This window comes from Micrasema longulum, unplaced genomic scaffold, assembly GCF_059751315.1.
Source record: "Micrasema longulum isolate JH-2025_06_02 unplaced genomic scaffold, ASM5975131v1 h1tg000490l, whole genome shotgun sequence".
Taxonomy (NCBI): domain Eukaryota; kingdom Metazoa; phylum Arthropoda; class Insecta; order Trichoptera; family Brachycentridae; genus Micrasema; species Micrasema longulum.
The window spans coordinates 626,258-651,096 of NW_028277687.1; the positions used below are offsets into that span (position 1 = coordinate 626,258).

A 24,839-nucleotide genomic window follows, 5' to 3' on the forward strand; every position below is an offset into this window, starting at 1 on the left:
CTTACACAATGAAAATGTAATCGCCTGTAAAAATAAATGTTGTAAATAAAGTACTCTATTGCAATACCGTAGTAATGGACGAATATTGAATAAAGAGTTTTATATTACCTCGTATTCTAGAAATATAAAATGACTCATCTCTTCTCCTATCCACATCTAGGTTAATTTAATTTTGCCTTGAATTTAGCTCAATGCGATTATTTTGCTTTTGAAGCCGAAATGCATTATTTTCTGCATCTCAACTTGATCTCTTAACAGAAGTCATAAAATTAATTTTACGCATTTACATGATTTATTGCAATTTAACATTATGAAAATTAAAAAACTGCTGTAGATTCACCTGCGGGACTCAAATATAACTGTTTCTGGAACTATTTAAGAAACAAAAAAAAAAGGATTGATTCAATTTTATCAGCGTATTATAAAAGGTCTAAAAAATATTTTATTGCCATGAATTGTCTCTCTTTCATATTCTTTTCATTTCTGATTATTGCTGTATAAATATATATTTAATAGGTATTTCATATATTTATGAATGAATATTTAGTTCAAAATTAACTTTTCTCATTAACATCATTTGATATTTTTTAATGTTTAAAGCATTAACTTGGTGGTCAAACATTTTAATAAATGTTATTAAATATTGTATATAACAATAAGTGGTTATATACAAATATTTAATAACATTTTACATCATTTGAATTATTGCTGTCATGTTTATATAATACGTTCTGTAGATACTGATTTGATTTTATAAACTTTCTTTTAAAAATAAACAAATGAGAACCTATTTTATTTTTTTAAATCAAATCAAGAAATAGTTCAATATTCCTCAAACATTTTCTTCTATTTCAATGAAAAGTAGATTTTCATGCCCCTAATGAGGTCGTAATTACGTATTATAAAGCATTCACTGAGTTTTAAAGCGAAAGCGTGACTCCGCTTTGTTGTGTAAAAAGACTTAAAGCCTTATTTTTATTAATATCCCTACAGAGATGAAGTAGAATTTTTTTTCAAATTCAGGATTATGGATATTCGAGCGTTTACAGGGCTTATGACCTATCATTGGCTGGGTTAAGTGGCCACATTCCGCTTATTAGCGAATATCGACACAGGTAACATTTTTGATTTTTGTATATATGTTATTAAATGAGAAACCATTCACAAGCGAGTTGGAGCGCCATCTATGTATTGATATTGAAGTTAAGTATTTTTAATTAGCATATTACTTTATTTTATGTATTTAAGACACTTCCGAGTTAAATTAAGTACTTCCGAGTTAAATTAAGACTTAAAGCCTTTGAAAAAAACAGCGCTTTTGAAAAACTATAATTTATTTTACGTATGATTTCAAGTTTAATATAAACATGCAAAATAGATACACTTGTCCTTATTTGATGGCGTAAAAGGCACCACATTGGAATTTCAATCGCAGTTTTCCTGGATAATTTGTGACAAAAAAGTTTAAATTATTAACTTTAAAAAAAAATGTTTTCATATTTTTAACACTAGAAGTAAGGATAAACTAGCTGTACCCACTACTAGCCTCCAAAACATAAGCAATAAAAAAATAAAAAATGCATATTTATCTACGAAAAATCATCATAATTGTTACCCTATCGCTCTTAGTATTGCGTAGGGTAATTTAAGATGTGTGTATTTGGAATGGCTGGACTATTTTTAATTAAAAAAATATTTTGTTTTTCATTACCATGAAAAATGATTCATTCAAGATATTTTTCCATCACCACTAATACTTTGCTATATTGTTCATGGTTATCACTGTCAATCTGCCATCTGGGTAATTAAATATTATGTTGCTATAATAAATCAGTTTTTCAAATGACAATAACTTTCGAGTTTACGATTATACGTCAAGTAATCTAAAGTGGGGCTATTTGAAACAAACTTTGGGGTTATTCGGAACAACTGAGCGAGATTACCGTTTTGTTTGAATATTATTAGTGTATCAAATATCCCCGCATTGGGAAAATAATTATGTTTTGTAATTGTTTCTGTAAATTTAAATATAAAATAGTGCAAACATTATCCAAAGACATATTCCAATGCCCGGAATGGAAAATATTTAAGTTTGACTTACATAATACGTAATTTTAATAATTGATTAATTTAATAATTTTCATTCAATGTATTTTGACCATCTATTTATGAACTTACGGTTATCAGACTCATACTTCTAGTCCAGGAACAATTTGAACAGCTTTTAAAGGCGATATTTCATGTCCGCCCTAGTAGGAATCGAATCCAGGTTCTCAAGAATTGTAAGCAAATACGGCCACCACTACAGAACCAGGCCGATTTATGTCTAGTTTATTATTTTTTTCATGATTTTTACCTGAGAGCATCCTGGTTTCGGTTCTATTTCACATGCATAACAAGATTTTTCATCAAACCGGATGCGTAAAATTTATTCATAACTATTCATTTATTTTAAATAAATCAATAAGTACGCTGTTGTAGCCAATGCGCAATGAACATGTCCAATTTATCAGAATATTTTTGATTTATCTTTTCGAATTGAAATTGCCGGTTGTAAATCCCACACCGAGCGTCAGCTAATATCAGGCAAGTTAACCCATACACATTAATCAGACACTTACTACCATCTTTCAGGCTGTCGATAGGCTATTAGCATTATTGGCCATAACCGTAGCAAAGGCGGGGGCGGAGCGGGCCGCCCTAATCCCTTTAAGTGGGGCGCACAACATTCCGTGTCATTATTACTCGCCGCCCCATTGAGAGGACAAGAGGGTGATATCGTTAGGTTAAATCTTACAACCTTTTTTAACGATACGTGCTTAAACTCTGTATCATCCAACCATATTTAAATATGTCAAATTATCTGACGACAATCACGGGATTTAAACTACCAAGAAGTCTATTGAAATTGACAGAGATCAAAAACATTGTAAACTATTGATTATCGAAATAATCGGATATGGTGATGCTTTTTTACCGGTAGAAAAAATACAAGTTACATTTTAAAAAACTGTCTACTTTTCCCACTGTCCAATTGTTTAAGAAATAAAGGGCTTTATATATGAAATCGTTATTTAAGAAGAATTGTTTACTTCAAATCCATAAAGACAGCATTAATAGTAGTGTTTCTATATCACAAAGCGTAAGTTCGCGACATTGAACAACTGGTAACATTTTAACTCCAAAATTAAAAACAACTACAGCACAACATTTTACTTTTGGAGGAATATTTTTCTTTAATGAAATGAACGAAGGAAATCAAAAATGCAGTCCGGAACACAACATATTTAAGAAAGAAATGAAAAGTTATATTCATATTTTTTTCTTGTAGCACTGATTGAAAACACCGTAAATATATTTTTTTGTAATGTATATTTTATACCGAAAACATTTACTAATTAAAAAAAAAAAACACATTATTGTAAGACGTCACTCCCCATTATGTACACAAAAATATATTTTTCTTTGAAGGCTGTAGTCTGGTAAAACAAACGCAAAATTAGGAAATCATACGATTTTGCCATTTTAAAACTTATGTTTTTTTTAAATCGCGCGATAATAAAAAAAATAGATATACTTTTTCCGCAAGAAGCAACACATAAAATGTTAGAAAAGCATTTCTTTTATATTTCTGAAAAACCATTATAAAATTGCCTTTTTTGTTACTACATATCCCCATTCCAAACGTCCCGATGAGACCCTTGCGATATATGGCAACCCTATCCTAGCTCCAATAAGAAACAATTTTAAGGCCATTTTCAGGAGAAATGTACAAGTGTGGGTTTTGTCTAAGGAAAGAGACCATTGCAGGAGACTGCTGCGGGATATTGTATAGATTTATATATGGTTCTATTAAGCGTGGTTGTATTAAGATGTTCATTGAAATTTATGTTTATGTGATATTTTTTATTTGTAGTATTTTTAATAATATGCATGCTTCTACTTTCTATTTTGTTGTATCTCAACTCAACACAGGGCTTTGGGCCTCCTAGAGTTAGGGATGCGTTATTATTTTTTTATAATATTTAAAATTTTTGTATTATCAAAAAATCAAATCGATAGAGACCGCAAATGGGAAATATCCATAGTACGTAAAAAAAGTATTTATGCCATAATCCATGAAGAAAATACGGGACCACGTCAGTAATTTTATTTTCTACTTTTTCGTAAAAACATATTTCTGGCCTTATATTTAAATATAACTGGTGTTTATATAAATAAATTAAATTATAAAATTAATAGTACAAAGAAAGTTCAGACCGCTTTTCCACCTAAGTGAGAGAATTAAATGAAATGCGAATAAACTTTATTTGCGTGCAGGCGGACGTAAAATACAGTTACGAGTATGAAATAGAACCAGATCTCTGGACAAGTGTTTTTGTACCGATGGTTGCTTTTAAATAAAAATCCTGAATGTGAAAATCTAATGGCGATAAATCATTTTCGTTATGTAGTGGTTGACGCGTTCGCCAACCATTTTTTAGGTCCTGGGCTCAATTCCTAATAGAGTGAACGTAAAGTATTGATTTTAAAGTTTGTTCGAACTGCAATTTTTCACTGCTCCTGGACTGGAACCTGTAGCGTAAGACTGACTACCATGCCTTCATGTAGCAGATGATTGAACTATGCTGCATTTGGTTTACCAATGCAGTGCCTTTTGCACCAATGGGTGGGAAAAGGATGATGATGATGACAAACGGGCTTACGAAACAAAAGCACGATTGCCTAAAGTCCCAGACTATAAATAATATTATATAGACATTATTTCTCCTCGGCTCTTTCAGATAATCTTCCTTCAAAATTAAATAGAGCAGCAGCTTTTTGTTTTCGATTGCTGTTAGACGAATAACTTATGTATATTACAAAACAATTGGTAATCATACAAATCTTTCGCATTTCTACAAAATCGTTCGACGATAACCCATTTTTATTGCGTTTTCTCTATTTCTTCAAAATGCTGAAATATTATTAACGTCCAGAAAAAAATTATTGCCGTAATAAAAAGCTAATGCAAAGATGAATATGTTTGTTGAAAATCGTAGCCTTTTACGTAAGCTTAAAAATACACACGGTTTATTAGGATACTTTCATTCATTATTTTTCCCAAGAAAATTATGGAGTTCGGCTTTTATGGTATTCATCCAACATTTTGAGCATTGAAAAGGAACAGTAAAATAATTTATTTTGTGTAATATTTTTATTTTTTAAGGCAGCTTTCGTGGCGTGGTTAAGACGCTTGATTCACACACACAATGTTCTGGGTTCAATTACCGATGAAAACACTAAATTATATGTGATTTTCTTCAAGCGTAGGTGTTTTATGCTGCAATTTCCTGCTGTTATTGTACCTCCTAACGAGCTGTATATAAAATATTCAATGAACAAAAAACATTTGTTTTAATAATCTTGATAAACTACTTACTAGGTAAAGTTCGGTACTAGTCTTAAAACATTTGGACATGTTCAAAATATCTGAAATGGATAATGGAGCTGGGATGCGCACGGATCGATAAGTGGATCAAGGCAAATCGGTAGAAAGATTCAACAATGTTTTGAGTTTGCCAAATGTTTGCAGACTGGCTGGACTGTTTAAACACAGGCATAATGGTAAATGTTACACAGTGTGTAAAGCGGCCTCTTAAACCAGCCAATGACAGGTCATAAGCCCTGTGAATTCCTAGACTTCGATATTCCCTTCTTAAAAATGTTCTACCTCTCTGCTGCAACAAATTGAGGTAGAAATTTGTTTTTATTACAATATCTGAGTTTTTCCAAACGTTTGCAGACAAAAGTCTGGATTTCACCCTCTCGGGAGTCATTAAGATTAACAAATTACTACAGGGATGGAGAATACCTTAAAGAAGGGTATATTGAAGTCCAGGCATTTACAGGGCATATGACCTGTCATTAATTGGTTTATGTGGCCACTTGTTGAACAATTGAAGAGATATGGATGTTCAAAAATAGGCAAAATGGTGAATGTTACACAGTGTGTAAAGTGGCCACTTTAACCAGCCAATATAAGGGCATAAGCCCTGTAAATGCCTAGACTTCTATATTGCCTTCTTTAAAGTATTTTCCATCACTGTTGTAATTTGTTAATAGTGTTTTTATTTGTGAGTTTTATCTGATTTTATTATTTATTTATTTATTTGAGATTATGACTTAATTATGTTCAATAAGGCACGTTTTAAAATTATATAAAATGTATGTCTTGGCGCGGGGGCAACATTATCATTAATGTAAAAAAGTAATACATAAATTGTAATAGAACTATTTTTTTTAAATACAGTCGACAAGAAATATGATTATAAGGGGTGTTTTTACACTGCTATATTTCATAGTCCCTGGACCGGCACATGAAGCGTAATACTAATTATCTCACATTCATGTAACAAAAATTATAAGTATTCGCTGCAATTTGGGTACCAACGCAGTGCCAGAGGCACCATACGGTGTACATTAGATAATTTTGAATATTTACATGAAATAAATAATATTTAAATATTCAGTATTTTAATTTAATGAATACGTTTTATTGGTGAAAATGTATGGCTGAAGGGAAACTTCCGCTTCATTAGAAAACTTTTAATGAACAAAGCAATTTATTTTTTGTCACTCATTGTGAAAGCTCCAACGACTTTGCATATTAAACTAATTGTATTTTTATTTTTAACTCAACGTTCATAGAAGATAAACGTTAGTAATTATTTGAACGTAATCACTTACTGACTTTTCTGTCTGCCGGTTTTGACACGTACCCGTCTCTTCATCAGGACACTAACACATAAATTCTCTCTTTTTTTAACATCTGTTTTCCTTAAGTATCTCAGGCTATAATTCATACAGAGCACTACACTCGTGTAAAAAAACACAAAATTGCCAAATAAATATAAATTTGATATGGAGTGGCTAGTTAGTAAAAATAATAAAATGGATAATAAAATATTGCAATGTAAAACCACATTTTTTATGCCAACCTTGTCAGGATTCGAACCCGGGACCTTGAGCTTAAAGGGACTATAGCCAGAAAAATATAATTTTATCCCTTTTTTAGTTATTTTTTAATTTTATTTATGGGGGGGTATCAACAGTAATACATGTAACAAAAATACAACAAATAAAATACACAGAGAATAAAACCAATCATAGATACCACAGAAATACATGAAATACACGTAAAATACATACTAGTGTGTTTGTGTGAGTGCAAGTGAGTGAGAGGGTGGGTGTTATATTGGAATGAGGGTGGACCTGTGTGTAAATATTGCACAAGTGTTGAGTGTCGAAAATATAAATATATTTAAAATATTAAGAATTAGAGATAAAATATAATGAAATAAAATAAAATAAGATAACATAAGACTTTATTATTGAAACTAAGTATAAGACAAAAAAGTATGTTTTAAGACGCGCATTTTAAATGTTATTTTTTTACAATCAAATGGATCAATAAGGGGAAAGTTCAAATTATATTCACTAGCAAAACGTATAAGTGGAGAGTTCTGGGCATAGTTCGTACGAACTGCTAGCACATGAAATAGAGAGCTAGAAGTGTGACCGGTGCGGTAGCCGGGGACATTAAATGATAACTCCGACAAAAGAGCCGGACTATTTCCCAACACTACTTAAATATTATTATTTTAATGGTTTTATTATAAAATACAGTTCACTTGAAAAATATCAAATAAACCAAATTCATTATAAGTAAGGTCAATCATTCTGTAACTTTAATTTGAACTTATTAAACTAATTAAACGAAATAAATACAATTCTGCGTCCGGGCGGATTAAGGATACAGTTGTGTGTGAAATAGAACTAGTATCCCGGACGAATGCTTTCGGCTCGATAGCTACTCTAGGGCAAAAATTCTGAATAAGAAAATTGAGTAGAGGGAAATTCGCCTATTAGAGTATTAGTTGGCGCGTTCGTCTGCCATACTCGAGGCCCCGGGTTCGATTCCTGAGAAAGAATGAAACGAACTATTGATTGGAAAGGTGGTTCTACACAGCAATTCATCATTTTCTTTGACTGGGACCTAAAACGTGAGGCTGGTCACCTTACCTTTATCTAACAGATGATCGATTTATGCTGCATTTAGTGTAATAATGCAGTTCCCTATATCGGGTGCGAACAGTAGTGTGATACTTTATAAATGAATGGTGGACGCCCGATAAGCTATAGGTGTATTTTATTTCGTGTATATCTAATGCAATAAGGCTATAGTCCTTTAAAAAATAAGGAAATTTTATGATTTAGACATTTAAAAAAAAAAAAAAAAAAAATCGCACAATTAAAAAAATAACGTTACCATGCATTAAATAAAAACAATAATTTTTAAGGGTATTTCTGCTAATATAACGCCATTTGATGGCTGATATGAGCATTAATATTTTGCTAAAAACGTACCGCAGAAAAGAAAAACAACCAAAACATTTTTCCATAAAAATCATATATATGTAATATAAAAAAGGGTAAGAACTAAAATATTGTATTGATAATCTTCAAAGCATTAACATTGCGGTTAAACATTTTAATTCATGTTTGTAAATATAAGTATTTGACCACTTACCGACTTTTTATGTTTACCGGTTTCGAGGCGTATCCGTCTCTTCGTCAGGACACTCACTTCACCAACATGCAAATACTAAAATACACTTTTATCTTGACCATCACCGTAGTAAACATAGTATTTGTAATTTAATGAAATGTATGTTTTATTTCGTTTATTTCATAGTGTATACGGTGATGGTAAAGTTGAAAGTGTATTTTAGTATTTGCATGTTGGTGTAGTGAAAGTCCTGATATAAAGACGGGTGCGTCTTGAAATCGGTAGACACAAAATTACGGTAAGTGGTTAAATATTAAAATTTACTTACATCAATCAAAATATTTTAACTTTAATTTGTTTAAACGATCATTGATCGCATAATTTCACATAGAGTTAATGAAAATTACGTAATTTTTTTTATTAACAAAAAAAAAATTTGCTACCACACATCTTTGGATCAATTTGTTATCTTTAAATCATCCAAATGAATTTTAATTCAATGGTATGTCTTTATATGAAAATCAATGTACCAAAGTGTGTTCTAAATTTTAAGAGAATTGTCTGCCGGTCGATATTTTAGTTAGATAAAACTTTTAAGTTTATTTTTGAGCGTGTATATTTACTTTTTTTGTATGTCCGATTCCGGGAAAACTGCGTTTTGAAATAGCTAAATCGTACGATTTCCTTTCTTTTTTATTAGACTACAGCTTTTTCTGCACATCAAAAATGTGGCTGTTTCTTTTCAGTGTGCGTTGCACAGGCTTCAATCAGAAAACCGAAACCGATATTCTGATTAGAGGGATGATTTGCTCGCCAATGAGCGTGCCCTGAATTGAGAATTCATCCCTACCAGCCGCTAATGACATTTCACCCTCGCTCTTTCCCCGTTCCCCCCTCCATCCACACTCAACTAGAACAAACTGTAATTGGGCATTATTAAAAGGCGAGACTTACAAATTAAACTTTTTGGGGCGGGTGATCTCGGGGAGTTTACACGTAAAATATTAAAAGAGTTTTGTTTACGTAAACTAAGTAAGAACGTGGAATAGACGGATTACACGCATAACAAAATTATCTTAAATTAAGATAAAAAGTTTTCTATTTTTTACTATTTATTTTCAAAGCATTAACTTTGTGGTGAAACACTAAGTAAGTAAATTTTAGTATTTTACCTACATACCAGGCAACGCCTGAAAATGATATTTTTTCAATTTCTATACTTCTTCATGGACCAGGTAATTTATCAACATTTGTATAATGTAATAGATGATGGTGAAATAATTCAATTAGATGAATCTCACCCGCATAAATAAAGGTTTCAGCTCTTTTACTTCACAAACATCAACAGATGAAAGAATTGAAGGAATATGGATGTTTAAATATGGGCAAAATGGTGAATGTTACACAGTGTGTAAAATGGCCACTTAAACCAGCCATTGACAGGTCATTAGCCCTGTAGATGCCAAGACTTCTATATCACTTTCTCTTAAATGTTCTTCATTTCTGTTGTAATATGTTAATATGAACAGCTCCCCAGGGAGTTGAATCCAGTCCTTGTCTACAAAAATTTGGACAAACTCAAAATATTGTGGGTAATTTAGTCTGATATTTTTTATTAATATATATCAGCATTATTAACTAAGAAACGGGGACACTCGTGCTAACTTACTTATAAAGTTTAAGACCAGTATATTATATAAATAGATAAATACAAGAAAACATCATAAAAAAAATGTTTTTATATAGAATAAAGATCATTATTTATATTTAATAATTAAAAATAGAATAAATGGAAAAACAACTGTACATGTTTTTTTAATTACATTAAATAACCAAACATTAATAAAAAAATCAAAGGAAAGTAGTTTCCAACTCAAGTCCCTCCCCTTAAGGAAAATTCAATGTGTCTTAAAGGTTGATTTTAAATAAAATGGACAAAAAAATATTTCTATCATATTCAATTAGTTGAATTCGTGTGTTTTTAATCCAAGACACCTTAAAAGTAAACTTTTATTATTTTTTGAAATTGCACCTTCTTCTTAGGCTACTGATAAACTAAAGATTTAACCAAAATCTTAAAAGCATTTCTTCGTTTTCAAGCTTAAGGTCTTCTCGTCGTTTTACTAAAAACTTAGCAGAAAATGTGCATCATGAACGTCGCCTTTGGCAAAAATGCGATGAAATAAGAGCTTTTTCAACTAAACTTTATTCTCTTGGGGAGTAAAGAGAATATATTTTTATATTTTCGATTTCAGACGTAAGAAAATATGTCTAGTTCTCTCGATTTATATTAGTATAATACTATAATGTAAAATTATTTCTCTCCTCGTAAATTTTAAAGGTCAAATAAGCTCTGCATATAATGGTTTTTTAGCATATAATATTAAATTTTGATTTCTTAAATTTAAATTTACATACTTTGGTTTTAAAATTATGCTTTTATGTTTTAAATTTTGGCTTGGAAGAATGGCACGCTGAAACAAATCTACTTATTTGACATTACACTGTAAGTAAAAATATTGTTTTTGGGAATTTGCAATTTCTTCAATACTTGTTTAAATGTTTGTATTTTAAAATACGATTTACCGTTGAAATTTGCTTGTTAATTGAAAACCAATATTTTATTTTACAATTGAACTATTGTTTTTGCCGAAAGGCACCCGATTCAAAATAAATCAAATGAATTTCTTCAATATTGGTCATGATTCTGATTTTTATTCTTAGAAGTGGGGAGGTCATTACTATGAAAGCTCCTGACGTCACTGCGGTCTGTGAAGATTTATTGTGACTGTCAAATTGGTCATGATGTGTGAAACTGTGGTAGTAAATGTTTTTTTACATAATATTTTAAATATGTAAGTAGATAATACAAATGCACACAATAGCATACAAGCTCTACGCCACTCATTGATTTTGCTAGAGCAATTGTTTTTAAGAAGTCCTATGTTTTATTTATGTTTTTGTAAAATGGACGACAAAAAGGAAAAAAAAATTCACCGCCCTTTTTAACATTACCATTGTTAGTCTTTCCTTAATCAATTCATAATATTTTTCTTCTCCAAAACTTTTGTGGGTTGTCCTTATAATGTTTGTAAGTAATAAGGGAAGAAATTTTAAAAATGTAAGTCAAAAAATAATGCGAAGTTGGACAGATGAAACACAAAAGGGTTTCGTTTTCATAAAACCTACAAAAATTCTTATTGGACAAACCAAAACATTCTCATAAAACTCAAGTCTCGGGGCTTTTTGCAACCCGAATCTATTATGTGAAGTAAGTGAACTGTTGCGAGGTGAATAGTTAGCTCAGTGGCTTGCCTTACAAAATGTTTTTTCTAAATCTCCGCTTGTAATGGGTACAAAGAACTGGATACAGACATAATGTTCTCTGAATTTATTAAACCTAATTTTGTCCCTTTTCAAAATTGGAAATTTCATGGTAGTAGATTTTATATTAAAATAGTAATTAGAGCTAGCTCGGTTGTCAACATTGTTTTTCTAAGCATAACTACAATTGTATTAAAAAAACAGCCAATGCTTTATTACAATAATCCATTTTTCACCTACTTTTAAAAACATTTAAAACAGTCTCTTTTCTTTATCGAGGCTTTTTTTTGTACTATGGTAAAAGGCCTCAAAAATTAAAATACCATTTTGTTTATTAGATAAAAACCCCTTTGCAATAAACCTGTCAAATACTCAATAAAAACTTTAAATAAATAAATGAACACTAGCAAGCGCCATCACATACTGTTACATGCTCGAAAATTTAACCCTTAGGGCCTTGTTCAATCTGCCTTTTAGGCCTCAATTAATCGACTCTTCGTGCATCTGTTTATTGGAATCTCGAACGCCTAGAAAAATTTTCTTTTCGGAACTCGCAATATATTGTTTTCTTTAGAGCGATTGACATGTAATAAAGAAGAATCTAGTATTCAAAATAATGCTTTTAGATCCACACAAACAGGTTAGGTTAAAAATTGTAAAAACAATGAATCGTCATTTCATTAAAAATGACGTAGGTACATAGAAAAATAAAATGACTAAATAGTAAAAAAGATCAAAACATTTCGAATGAACAACTTTTGATCTTTTAACGTATGTGTGATGAGTGCGAAGTTTGGTCCCGTGGTATTGTCGCGATCAAATCAAAGGCCTAAGGGTCGAACCACATTCTACCACAACTTGATTCCCATTTTTCTAAAACAGTTATTTACAAGTTTTAATAAACGATATAAAAAAAATATAAATGTAATTACAATAGAATTCTAATTATCCGAACTCGACTATCCAAATCGCTAATTAACCCAATTGCTAGTTATTCGAATCGTTTTTAATATTTCAGAAAAAATCAAGTAAGCCGGAAACGCACTGCGATTTGCAAAATAACGACTTGGCTACCCAAAAACAAATGATGACAGCCAAACAGTTTATTTTGACTGAGATCTTCAGATTGTACGTATACGTACTGTACATTAATGTACAGCACTTGTAACTACGTTTATCATGTAAGAGTGTTGCTTTTTCATTTAAATCATTAAAAGCTCTTTTTCTTTAAAAATACTTTTTTCCCCCATTTTTAACATATATTTAATTATTAATTAATGAAAATATACCCTTTTTCGGAAAAAACACAATTATTCGAATTTTTTACCATCTAAATAGGGTCCGGTCCCAATTGATTCGGATAGTTTGAGTTCTAATGGGTTTACATTTTATTATACATACAACAATATGTATCACATTAAAAACATCTGTCAATTTTTGTTTCCATGTTTATTTATTTATTTGTTTGTTTTATCATCATTCCTTTTCCGTGAAATTTTTATGTGCTTTTTTCTTTAAAATCTTTAACTTTGATGTGGAGCATAATTTTATTCTAACTAAAGGTGTTTTTTTTATCCAAGAATAACTCAATTTGTCTGAAGTCAAGTATTTTGGCCCTCGGATTTATCCGCAATTTCTCGGAGGTGTTAATTAATCTTTAATAATGTGGATGGCAGCTGGATCGACATAACCAAGACGTAATTTTCAAATTAGACTTGTGTATTTGTAATGTTTTGATTGCCAAATAATTAAAGCGCTATATTCCAAAACGATTGAATTAACTCTAGATATTGTAGTGGGAGGTTATGACTGAACCTATTTTCAGAAATTTATTAATTAACACACATATGGTATAAACATGGATGTTTTTTTACTAGGAAAAAGCACGGCATCATCAGCTTACAAAAAGTAATTATAAATTAAATGTATGTACATTTGAAATTATTCAATCAGTCCCAGAGAGTTTAAAAAACGGATTTATTTATTATTAAATATCATCAAAATTGAGTTTTTCATTTTTTTGTCGTCACCTTCGATTTATTCTCTGCATATAAGATTAGACTATACTTTCCTCACGTAGAGTTTTGTCTCTGATAACGACTGTTTATTATTAAATTGCTTTATGCGATAAATTGGTGAATTAAGGGCCTTACTTATTATTATTTAATTTTTTTGCACCATTACAGGCCTGACAGTACAGCTTACAATTACAGAGGTGAATAAAAGCACAGTATACCCAGGCTAAAGAAAAATCTCATTTAATATTTGTGTTCTTACTGGGAATCGAACCCAGAACTTTCCATGTGTGAGTCTTATGTCTTAACCATTACAACACAGAGGCCGTTTATAAATTGAACGTAGTTATGCAGAAAGCAGCCAGTCCACAATTTCTAAAAATGAGATGATGGTGTTATTAGGTGCAGTAAGGTCAATTTTGTGTTCTGCTAAAAACTACCAGACCCCTTTCATACAAAAAAAAACTGTAATAATCACCTTCTGAAAAAAGTGTCAATTACAAAAACGGCATTTCTCAAACAAAACAAAACAAACAAACCATCACGCCGTTTCCCCGTTGGGGTAGACAGAGAGGATATAATGCCATATCACTCCATCTTGGCATACAGACCTCGTTTCCTCTACATTCATAAATCTTCTCATACACGCACGCTGATTATTCCTACATTTGACATGTCCATCTTCAAGTATTTGATGGACATGATCGTGCCATGTCTTTCTCGGTCTTCCTCGTTTTCTGCATCCATGAACATTCGCATCGTAGATTCTTTTAGCCGTTCTTTCGCTGTACCTGTCGATAATGCATATCTCAGCCTTACCCACTTCAAGGATCTTGACATTTGTGCACCCATCATAAATTTCGGCATTTATCGATTTGCATAAAACACCCACAACACTCTCACACCCAGTTTTTTAAGGGTCTGTTGATGCCTGTCAATAGTCCGGCTTCTCCTGAATGAGTTTTCTGTGGTTTCCTCTTCTTAAAGCAAATGCGGAGAAGTTCCTTAACAAGGCCGCATCCGATTATTCCACCAGATCCTCACACTACAGTCAGAAAAATTAGAAGGAACATCCCTTTTGCAGTTAATACTTTGTATCTCGGAGCCGTGTAAACACGATTATACAACCATGCGTTGTGTCCCGGCCTCGTGTTTTCACTTGTTTACCAGCTGTCTAAAAAGGTGCATTTTATTAACATCTAGTGACTTTTAAAAGTATTTTTTTGCTGCTGGTAGAATTTGTGAAAACACGGGACCAGAACACAACGCATGATTATTTTAATCACGTGTTTACACGGCTCCGGGATACAAAGCACAAAACAAAGAGTGAGGCCCTGTATATGTGCGATCATTGCAATGCGCAATGTGGCTCTCCATAAAAGCCAATGTTAGCAAAACCATCTTACAAAAATGACTTATTTAATTATTTAAAATAAATATAAGAAGTTTTAATTGATTTAATCTAGTATTTTCAAAGTTATAACACTTTTAAGAAACCCTTTACAGAGCATGAAATTTCACAAAAATGGGCTGGGCACAGGGTAAATTATATTTGTATTCGGCCGGTACTCAAAGTGTTAATATAAGGCTTGTACGTAATAAGCGAGGCAAAAAATAAGCAACTCCCGTATTAAAAAAAAAATAAATCCACAACACTAGAAAAATCTTACGGTATGTTAAAAATCATTAAAACTGGTCAAATACAAACTTAGATTCTTGTTTGTAATATTTAAAAAAAAATGTTATTCGTTTGTTAAAGTCAAAAACATTCTAACTCTTGTGTAGATTTGGTTATTCACTCTTTTTATAAAAGTGCTATTATCTCAGTTTCACTTTTCTATAGCTGGCTGCTTTCTGTATAACTACGTTCAATTGACCATAGTTATGCAGAAAGCAGCCAGTCCACAATTTCGGAAAAATTAGATATTGATGTTATCGGGTGCAGTAAGGTCGATTCTTTGTTCTGCTAAAAACAGCCAGACCGCTTTCTTACAAAAAACTGTATTAATCACATCCGGGAAAAGGCGTTAATCACAAAAACGGCATTTCTCAATTTGCAGAAAACACCCACAGAACTAGAAAAATCTTATGGTACTTTAAAAATCTTTTAAAATACACAATAAGATTTTTGTTTGTTTGTTTGTAATATAAAAAAAACTTATGTATTCATTGTTTATCGTTTGTTAAAGTCAAAAACATTCAAACTTCTGTGTAGATTTAATAATTCACTCTTTTCACTAAATGGCTATTATCTCAGTTTCACTTTTCTATGGCTGGCTGCTTTCTGTATAACTACGTTCAATTATGCCTAGGTATAACTTTATAAACGTTTAAAACAGTTAATAACATGTTATTTAACGGTTTTTAATTAATTATTAGGCATTTACTCCCCTGCCAAAACACGGGTTATGTTTTCGGAATCATTTGGTGAACGTCAAAATAACATAACAAATAACTGATTTCATTAAAACAAGTTTTTGTACCAGAGTCGAAACATAGTAAATGTACTTATTTCATATTCTTTATTTCAGAGAGCGCTGGCGAGGATGAGGAAGAGACGGGGAATCCTTCGGGCGAGGGCGGTGGTGGGACGGGGGCAGCGGGGGGCCGGCGCCCCTCCACCTGCCGCCTGGACATGCCGCAGCTACTGAGCCACCACCCGCAGGACCATCGGCCGGACGACAAGAAAGTCAAGGTAACCAGATTGCACACACAGCCAATATAAACACAGCTACGACTGCCGAACCCGGCAGCACCCGGGCTTACATAAACATAGGCATAAACTACGGAATTACACCCAGCCTTACATAAACATAGGCATGAACGGCAGAACTTACACACAACCATACATACATACAATCCAACATGTGTTTCCGTGTACCTGGTCGACATACCCGCCACAAATCTCCGTTTTGTTCTAGGACCAATTATCACATGCACTCGCCTATCCACGCACGGCGGCCTCCGTGGTGTAGTGGTCGAGATGCTTGACTCACACACGGAAGGTTCCGGGTTCGATTCCCGGAGAGAACACAAAAAAATCAATGTGATTTTTCTCAAGCCTGGGTGTTCTGTGATGTAATTCACCGCTGTAATTGGGCCTCCTGGCCTGTTGTGGTGAAAAAAAAATATATGTAAAAAAAAAAAAAACCCATGGCTCCACAGATATGGTAATCGGTATGAGGACAAGGCTGATATATTTGGTTCTAGACTTGAAAGTCATAAAACGAGTCTGATTTATTTTTTTCTCTCGCAATATAATTCTTAAGCTTTTCTTTATATTTAATAATATTTTCCTTTTTTGCTTTTTGATATTTATGTATTTATTTCTTTAATATTTTTGGTTGCTTATGTGTATTTACCTACAAGTTACTATTGTTATAGTTACGCAATTTTATACATGTGTGTAACCTCAAATAAATATATATAATAATGGTTTGCAGAACATGCATCTTATTTTACAAAACTGTAACCCCGAATAGCAAAACGTTCACTCAACCTTACATAAACATATTCACGAACTGCCAACTATGAGTCACATCCGTATATAGACGTTGATTTTGCGTTGATGTTGATTTTTATTTTTGTTCTATTAGCGTACTATTTAACTAGCAAAAATGATTTTTTGTGCGTTATTTACAAAGATATGATTTTTTAAAGTTACATTTATCAAATACCGCGCCAAATGACTGTAATCAGTGTGTCACTTTTCAGTAGTAACGTCATGAAACGGTTGGCGTTCTTACTTTCACTGACCGCGGTAAGTTGTATTTCTCCAGCCAATAACAAAACTGACAAGAATCTACGGAATATTGCTTTGATTACTTCATTTAGTTGATCGTAATTTGCTCATTTCTATTTAATGGTTGTTTTTACGAACGTTTTAATTTAGAAAAACCTAGAAAGTTGACATAATCTCTGGTTGAAATGTCAACAAAGTATTTCTATCCTCTATGTTCTCTCTATTTCATTTCATATTTAATTGACCGCATTTAAATGTTGCAAACCAGTCGTTGTCTATGAAAGGCGCGAGGCAAATGAAACCACATATCGAGTGGTTTGTAATTCCGTTTAGTGGGCAGAATTTTACTTGAAATTTACGTATCTCCCTTTGTAAAAACCTATTAGCAACCGGGTCGCAACCGTCAGTGTACTGGTTAGTAATTACAGATAGTGTTGGTTTCATCTGTTTTTAATTAACAAAGTTAGTTTCGAACACGGCTTACAGTCAAATCCGGATTGTAGAAAACGAAGAACCTTCTTGCAACCTTATGTTTTCAAATAAATTCTGTAACTCTGATACATGTTATAACAGTGAAATAATAAAAACTAAAAAGTCGATAAGATATTTGGGAAAAACGTTAGACTGCCAACTTAAATGGACTAATCGTATTTAAAAAAATACAAAATGCTAGCAAAATAGTTTATTATTGAAAAATTGGATGGGGTGGAGCCCATAATAATCATATTATGCCTTTAGAAACCGTACAAGAACTCATTATTAGAATTACACTACATATAAATTCCTTCAGCCAACTATTTCCGGAAGCTGAACTTTTGAAGCTATGAGAATCTACATATTACCAGCTATGTCCAAAATATGTATTTTTGCACCAAAGTTCATTTCCTAAAATAAATAATAGATCTAGTCAAAGATTGAATAGTTTGATTGAATAGAAACTCATTATCGTAAATCCAAACTCGAGGAAAGATCCTCATTTTTCACAGCTCCAAAACTCTTCAATGCATTTCATAAGAACGATATGGTAGAGATGAATTATTTGTGTTTGTTTCTATTCAATTTTTTGTTGAAATTATGGATTAAAAGAGCATATTTAAATACCTTTTTTTAATGATTAGCAAAAACTTTTTTTTTTTTTTCATTTTTATTTACCAAAAAAAATTATTTTAATATTAGCACTTATTTTTAATTTTTTAGTATCTATAATATTCTTTTAATTGCTTTTATTGATTTTTTCCAATGTAAACCCACACACAGGCCATGCTTCTGTGGGATTTTTTTTGTGTTCGATTAACTGTGTATTTTATATTTTTAACTTATGCATACCTATTTTTAAATTCAATGAAAAAATTAAAATAAATAAAAAGAAATAGTTCTTAACTGTATGAATAAAATATAATGATCAAAGATGTTTTAATGATTAACCAAGTTTTGTGGCCTAAAATACTTTTTTTTCGTTTCAAAAGTCTGGTACATACGCAAGGAAAATAAAAATTAAATCTTTAAACTCTGCATCATTGGTTTTTAACTAAAATAGTGTTTTATCCTGTTAACTAAACATGGGTCCTTCTTTGCCTCCTTTTTCTATGTTTTTACGATTCAATGACTTTACAATAATTCATCTTAATCTTGTGGGCATCAGGGACAATCACGTTTAAAATGGTGATGACCATGTTGCTGATAGTAAATCGTTTCTTAGGACTTTCAAGAAATTATATTTTGCAAACAAGCATAACTTATTTTACTAAGTTTTGGTGTATCAATTTTAACGTTTATTTCTGATAACAATAATTTTATTAACATTTTAGTACTGACAGCTTTTAATTATGAACGTTGGCGTTGTATTATGTACGGAACCAAATTCTTTAAAAACTATTCTCAACTCAAACGTGACTTATTTACTAGGTACCAGGTAAAGAATTTCGTCCATCTACAAAAGTTCCTTAAAATATGATAATATTTTGTTGATAAAATTTCGGATTATTCCTTTATTTTATTAAACTTTTTGTGACAAAAAGTTTACTTATAAAAATATACATAGGTTTACATTTAAGTTTTGAACGACTTGTTATTAGCAACATTATTTGATAAATGTTTTTTTGTGTATTTTATTGTTTTTCGATATGTGACGGATAATGTGCCGATTGTTTAATTTCAAAACGTGTTTTGCGTCAAGGTGAAAAGTCGAATCGGGTTGCGGTTCCGAGGCTAATGTTCTGTGGACTTACAGAATAGAACTCCAACGGCAACGGTTTGAACCCCACTCTACCCCAACTTGATTCCAACTCGTTGAAAATGGCCCCAAAATTGAAACATTTGGGCAAATCATAAGAACACTAATAAAAGTTTAATTTTTAATTGCTTAAATTAAATTTTGAAACTGGCATTACCCTATCATAAGGCTGTGTTATTTCGGTGGTTTTGCAATTAAATTCCGTCTATAAAACCTAAAAATAAGTGTCATTCACTCAAGTCCCACTACCCAACAGCGTCAGCTAACGATCAAGAAATCGAATTGAATATTCAAGTACAGTAATGGCTTTTCCAACTGTCGCGGTTATTTCGATTAATTTCCCGTTTCTCGATTATTTCCCCAATTGAATTTTACTTTTTTACAAATTTCTAAGAACTCAATGCAAAAAGAATACAACGTGAACCAATAATGTAATAGTTTTACAGCTTTTACTTGACACTTCTCTCAGAAAATATTACAGCCGAGTTAGTACATTCTGTAAATATCTCCATTTTAAGACATTATTGCATTTGATATCTCAATTATAATGCGTTAGTACGTCAGTACGTCAGCACGTCAGCACGTCAGCACGTCAGCACGTTGGCACGTCGGCACGTCGGCACGTCGGCACGTCGGCACGTCAGCACGTCAGCACGTCAGCACGTCAGCACGTCAGCACGTCAGCACGTCAGCACGTCAGCACGTCAGCACGTCAGCACGTCAGCGCGTCAGCACGCCATCACCTCAGCACGTCAGTACGTCAGTACGTCAATACGTCAGTACGTTAGTGCTTAAATCATTTATTAAATAAGTTGATCGCTGTATACGGATCAAAATTAGCACTATTATTTGTTGTTCGCATTTATAAGATAATTCTCTATTGATGTACAAAATAAGAAATCTCATATGTAAATGAAAACTCTTGCAAAAACTTGGAAAAAGTATTGCTTTTAAATTAACGTTTATTGTGATCTTGAATATGGTTTAGTCAAATAGTTATGTGGAAAATCTCAATAAGAAATTACTTCAAAAAGGTCCTTACATATTCACATTGGAAAATTGTTATTGTGAAAAAGTATCTGTAAAAAATATTTTATGCTCTTATTCATACTAAACAAAAAAATATTGGCGACGGGAAATTGTGGCGACTCGATAGTGTCACGGATTCTAGAACGAAATTGGTAATTCACTGCCAATAATATATCAAACCCTTTTCACTACAGTTATTGTGAAAATATTAATTAAAATAAAAAATATCGTTCTTTGGAAGAACAGTCAAAAAATGAAGCACTTTTTAAAAACTGTATTTCGTTTTTGCTTATTTCAAAGTAAAACTACGTAATGCGTATGTGAACCTTTTGCACTCTACCGGTACAAAATTGATCTGCGGTGCTATTCTGAACCGCTCTCGCTGCCGTAGAAAATACTTTTATCTCGTATGTTTACATACAAAATACTCGAAATAAATGCTTTTTCTGCGGCCGCGAGAGCGTTTGGAATATCATCCCTGGTGTAAAATAACTTATATATCTTTTATATTAGAATGCGTTTAATTTAACTTATCACTGTCGGTACACATTTGGATGTTTTTTAGTAGTTTTTGGCATTTTCAAGTAATTATTTCCTTAAAATGATTCCTGCCCTGGTAGCATTTATTGTTGGCGATCAGTAGGGCCAACCTAGGGTCATGTCGGCTCCTCTCTTTGACTATAAATGCTACTCGGGTGGAGATCCTTTTTGCGTAGAGCTGTCACCCGTTTAGTTGTATAAAATTACTACTCTTTTACAAACTTCAATATTGTAATTATGATTACAAGCAAACTCTTTTATTTTTCAAATATTTTTACGGTTTGCTTACAATACGGGTTTTCTTTTTATTTTTGTAAATATATTGTATTGGAAAAGTAACAACTTTTTATATTGCAATGTACGATGGTACAAATTTGTACCACATTTTTTTTTACATTGTTACGATTATATTTCATCCTGCCCCATTTAAGCACGGGTCCTAATAATATTTTTTGGTACGTCAAAATTCGAATATGGCAATACCGCGACAGACCGTGCATTTGAAAAGCAAAGGCCGCCCGTGACAGGTGAAATTCGTGAATAAACGTGTAACTTAACAAAAACTAAAATGTAGTTTGTTATATCGTGGGAGCATCGCCTTACGGCATGTAAGTACTATGTTATTGAATTTGTAATCGTATTTTCATTTCGATTTGCCAGAACACGGAATCTAATGATGTATTTTTGTCCATAATTATAGACTTCCTAAAAACCCCATTATAATTTTTACATTTAAAATTTATGGTTTATTACCATTTTTATTACATCTGTCAAAATTTTGACAATTTACGTCAAGTTTTAAGACGAAAATAAGGTCGGTCTGAGTTTTATTAAGAGGAACGACGCAGTCAGCTGTGGCTTGCGCTATGATGTTACCCGGATGTACCTTTAAAAACTAGAACCTTTCACAAAATACTCCGGCTATTTGTAACAAAAAAAACTTTGAATGTCTACAAAGAAGATTTTAAGAATTTAACTTGAATGATTGGTGTCTAAAATCAAATATTTAATATTTATTTTTTTATTTGTATTTAATTTCCAAATCAATTGAAATTTGGACTTCTAGATTTTATATTTACCTAAGTAAACGCATAAAACTTTTTAATTTTTGTTTGTAAGAATAAAATTGTAATTTCGAGAAAATGCCTTTGTTATTTTGCAATTACTGGTCTACATATTTAATTAGCAATACACAGTGATTATTAAGGCTCCGAGATTATTTAAATTTTGAATCCTATTTTTTTATCTTGATTCTTCACACATCTTGTGTGAAGGTCGGACATAATTACTGTCCATGTTTTGGAAAGATTCTCATCTTTACTGGTTGAGTGATTGATTTGATCTGCATTTATTTGTTCGACAATGTACAGAGCGAAGCTGTCAACCAATAAAGGCACTATTTAATTTTTTTATATAATTGAAGTTCAATTTTTTTGTAAATCTTTGAAATCTGTTGATTCATTGAGTGTTGACATTCTCTTATTTTGTAAAAATTGGAAATTTTTCACGCTCCTCACAAAGGGGCGCTACAACATACATAGAGTTTAAATAAAAAAACCGAATAATACATGATCATTTTCAAGCTATAAATAACATAACTCAAAAAGAAAAAGTTCAATATCTCAACTGTATGTTCGGGGATCAAAGGGTTAATTAATTATATTCGATACGAACTATTACAAAGAAGTGTAACAATGCCAAGTGGACTAAAGGGACATATTCTATAAAGAAAATAAAATTGATGAAATCTTTTACGTCGAAACCAGAACATATAACGGAGTGAAGTGGAACTTGTGTAACTCCGGCGACCCATTAGACAAGATTTTCCCGGGAAACATTTGATTAAAACCATTCAAACTGTCATTTATTTTCATTACAACGTACTTGCGAAGAAAGACGCCTTAATGCCTTGGCGGTTCTTCCGTCACTAGGAGATAGTTCGGTCAACAAAGCTTAAACCAAAATCAATTTACTCACAACACACAAATAATTCGTCTCTGTCTCTTCAAGGGGGCTCTGGACCGGCTGTCTCGCTCTACGGAGCATAGGGACCCGGTAATAAAATAAGTTTTCTCGAGAGAAAAGCGCAAGGTGAGGTAAAGAGAAGTAGATATTTGAAGGACTTTGTCGCCAGGAATCTCTCCACTCAATTAATACATGCCTCTATAAGGCGAGAAGGAATTTCCTGTATTTCTTCTTTGGACCTAATAAACCTTATTTAGTGTTAATAGACATTTGCGGTTAATTGGTTTTCAATGAATACTTTTTTATTGCTATTTTTTAATTTAAAAAATCTGTAGTAGGGGAATATTTTTTTTTTTAATTTTAAATAAGTACGGGTCAATAAAATACTGTCAAGTAACAAAATAGTTTTTTACTACTTATTAGAAGCGTGAAAAATATTTTTTAATTTTTGATTCCCGCGAAAATGATCATTGCATTACCACACCCCTAAAACGTGACGATTCATATAAATTTAGAACTTTGTTTGTAACTGTTAAAATTTAAATAGAAAATCGTCACGATTCTTAACGTCACAATTATCAAGGTCAAACATGTCGCGTTTTTGTAGGGACACATTTTTTAATAATTTGTTTTTTAAAGATATGTATGAAAACATTTCTCCATAATATCCGTATTGATTTTGAAGACTCAATTTAATTTATTTAAATCTATTTCATATAATTTCATCGGTGGTCGTAGTATGTGATACTCGTATTTCCGTATTTTGTTTCAGATAAATCAATCATTAGAACCGCAAAAAAAACATTAAATTTTTTCATGGTAAGAAAACATAATTATAAAGAGGGCGCCGTTAATTTCAAATGAATTATATTTATTACTAAAGCGTATGTCAAAATAAGTCACTATTTGATTTCTGTAAGTAGAAGACAGTTAGTTCTTCGTATTGCTTTGTGAGCATGTTATTTACTGTTTATAAGTATTTGAAAACCCTTTTTTTAAAAAGAAAAAACAAGTATTTGCGTTCTTTTAATTTACCAAATATTTCAATTTAAGGGTCAATTTTCAACGAGTTGTAAATAACTCACTATTAGAAAATGGGAATCAAGTTGAGATAGAGTGGGGTTCCAACTTCGGACCTCTGATATGTCAGTCCACGACACTAATCCGCGGAACTGCAACCAGAATATGATACCAAATTATTGGGAATTTATTTTTAAGGCAATTTAGAATAATTATAATAATTCAATCTATTTTTTTTTTAAATGAGTTTTAAACTTAATTTTTGTGAAAGATTTTGTTAGTTGCATTTCGTGATGTTATAATGCAAATATAACCACAGTATCAAAATTATTTTTCTTAGATTAATACAATATAGTTATCTAAGTTTACAAGTTTTTAAAGATGGTTTTATAAAATGAAAGATGGTTTTGTAAAACAAAA

General features: G+C 31.8%; 1 protein-coding gene across 17 annotated transcripts in view; it reads left to right on the forward strand.

Moving 5' to 3' along the window:
* The window catches only part of LOC148281159 (transient receptor potential-gamma protein-like), a 369,353-nt gene that overhangs the window by 229,809 nt on the left and 114,705 nt on the right, over nucleotides 1-24,839 (forward strand). For all 17 annotated transcript variants that reach the window (XM_088227186.1, XM_088227187.1, XM_088227188.1 and 14 more), the window contains one exon: nucleotides 16,422-16,585. In XM_088227186.1, coding sequence (XP_088083312.1) covers nucleotides 16,526-16,585 — 60 coding nt within the window. In that variant the 5' untranslated portion in view covers nucleotides 16,422-16,525. The remainder of the gene's footprint in view (nucleotides 1-16,421; nucleotides 16,586-24,839) is intronic.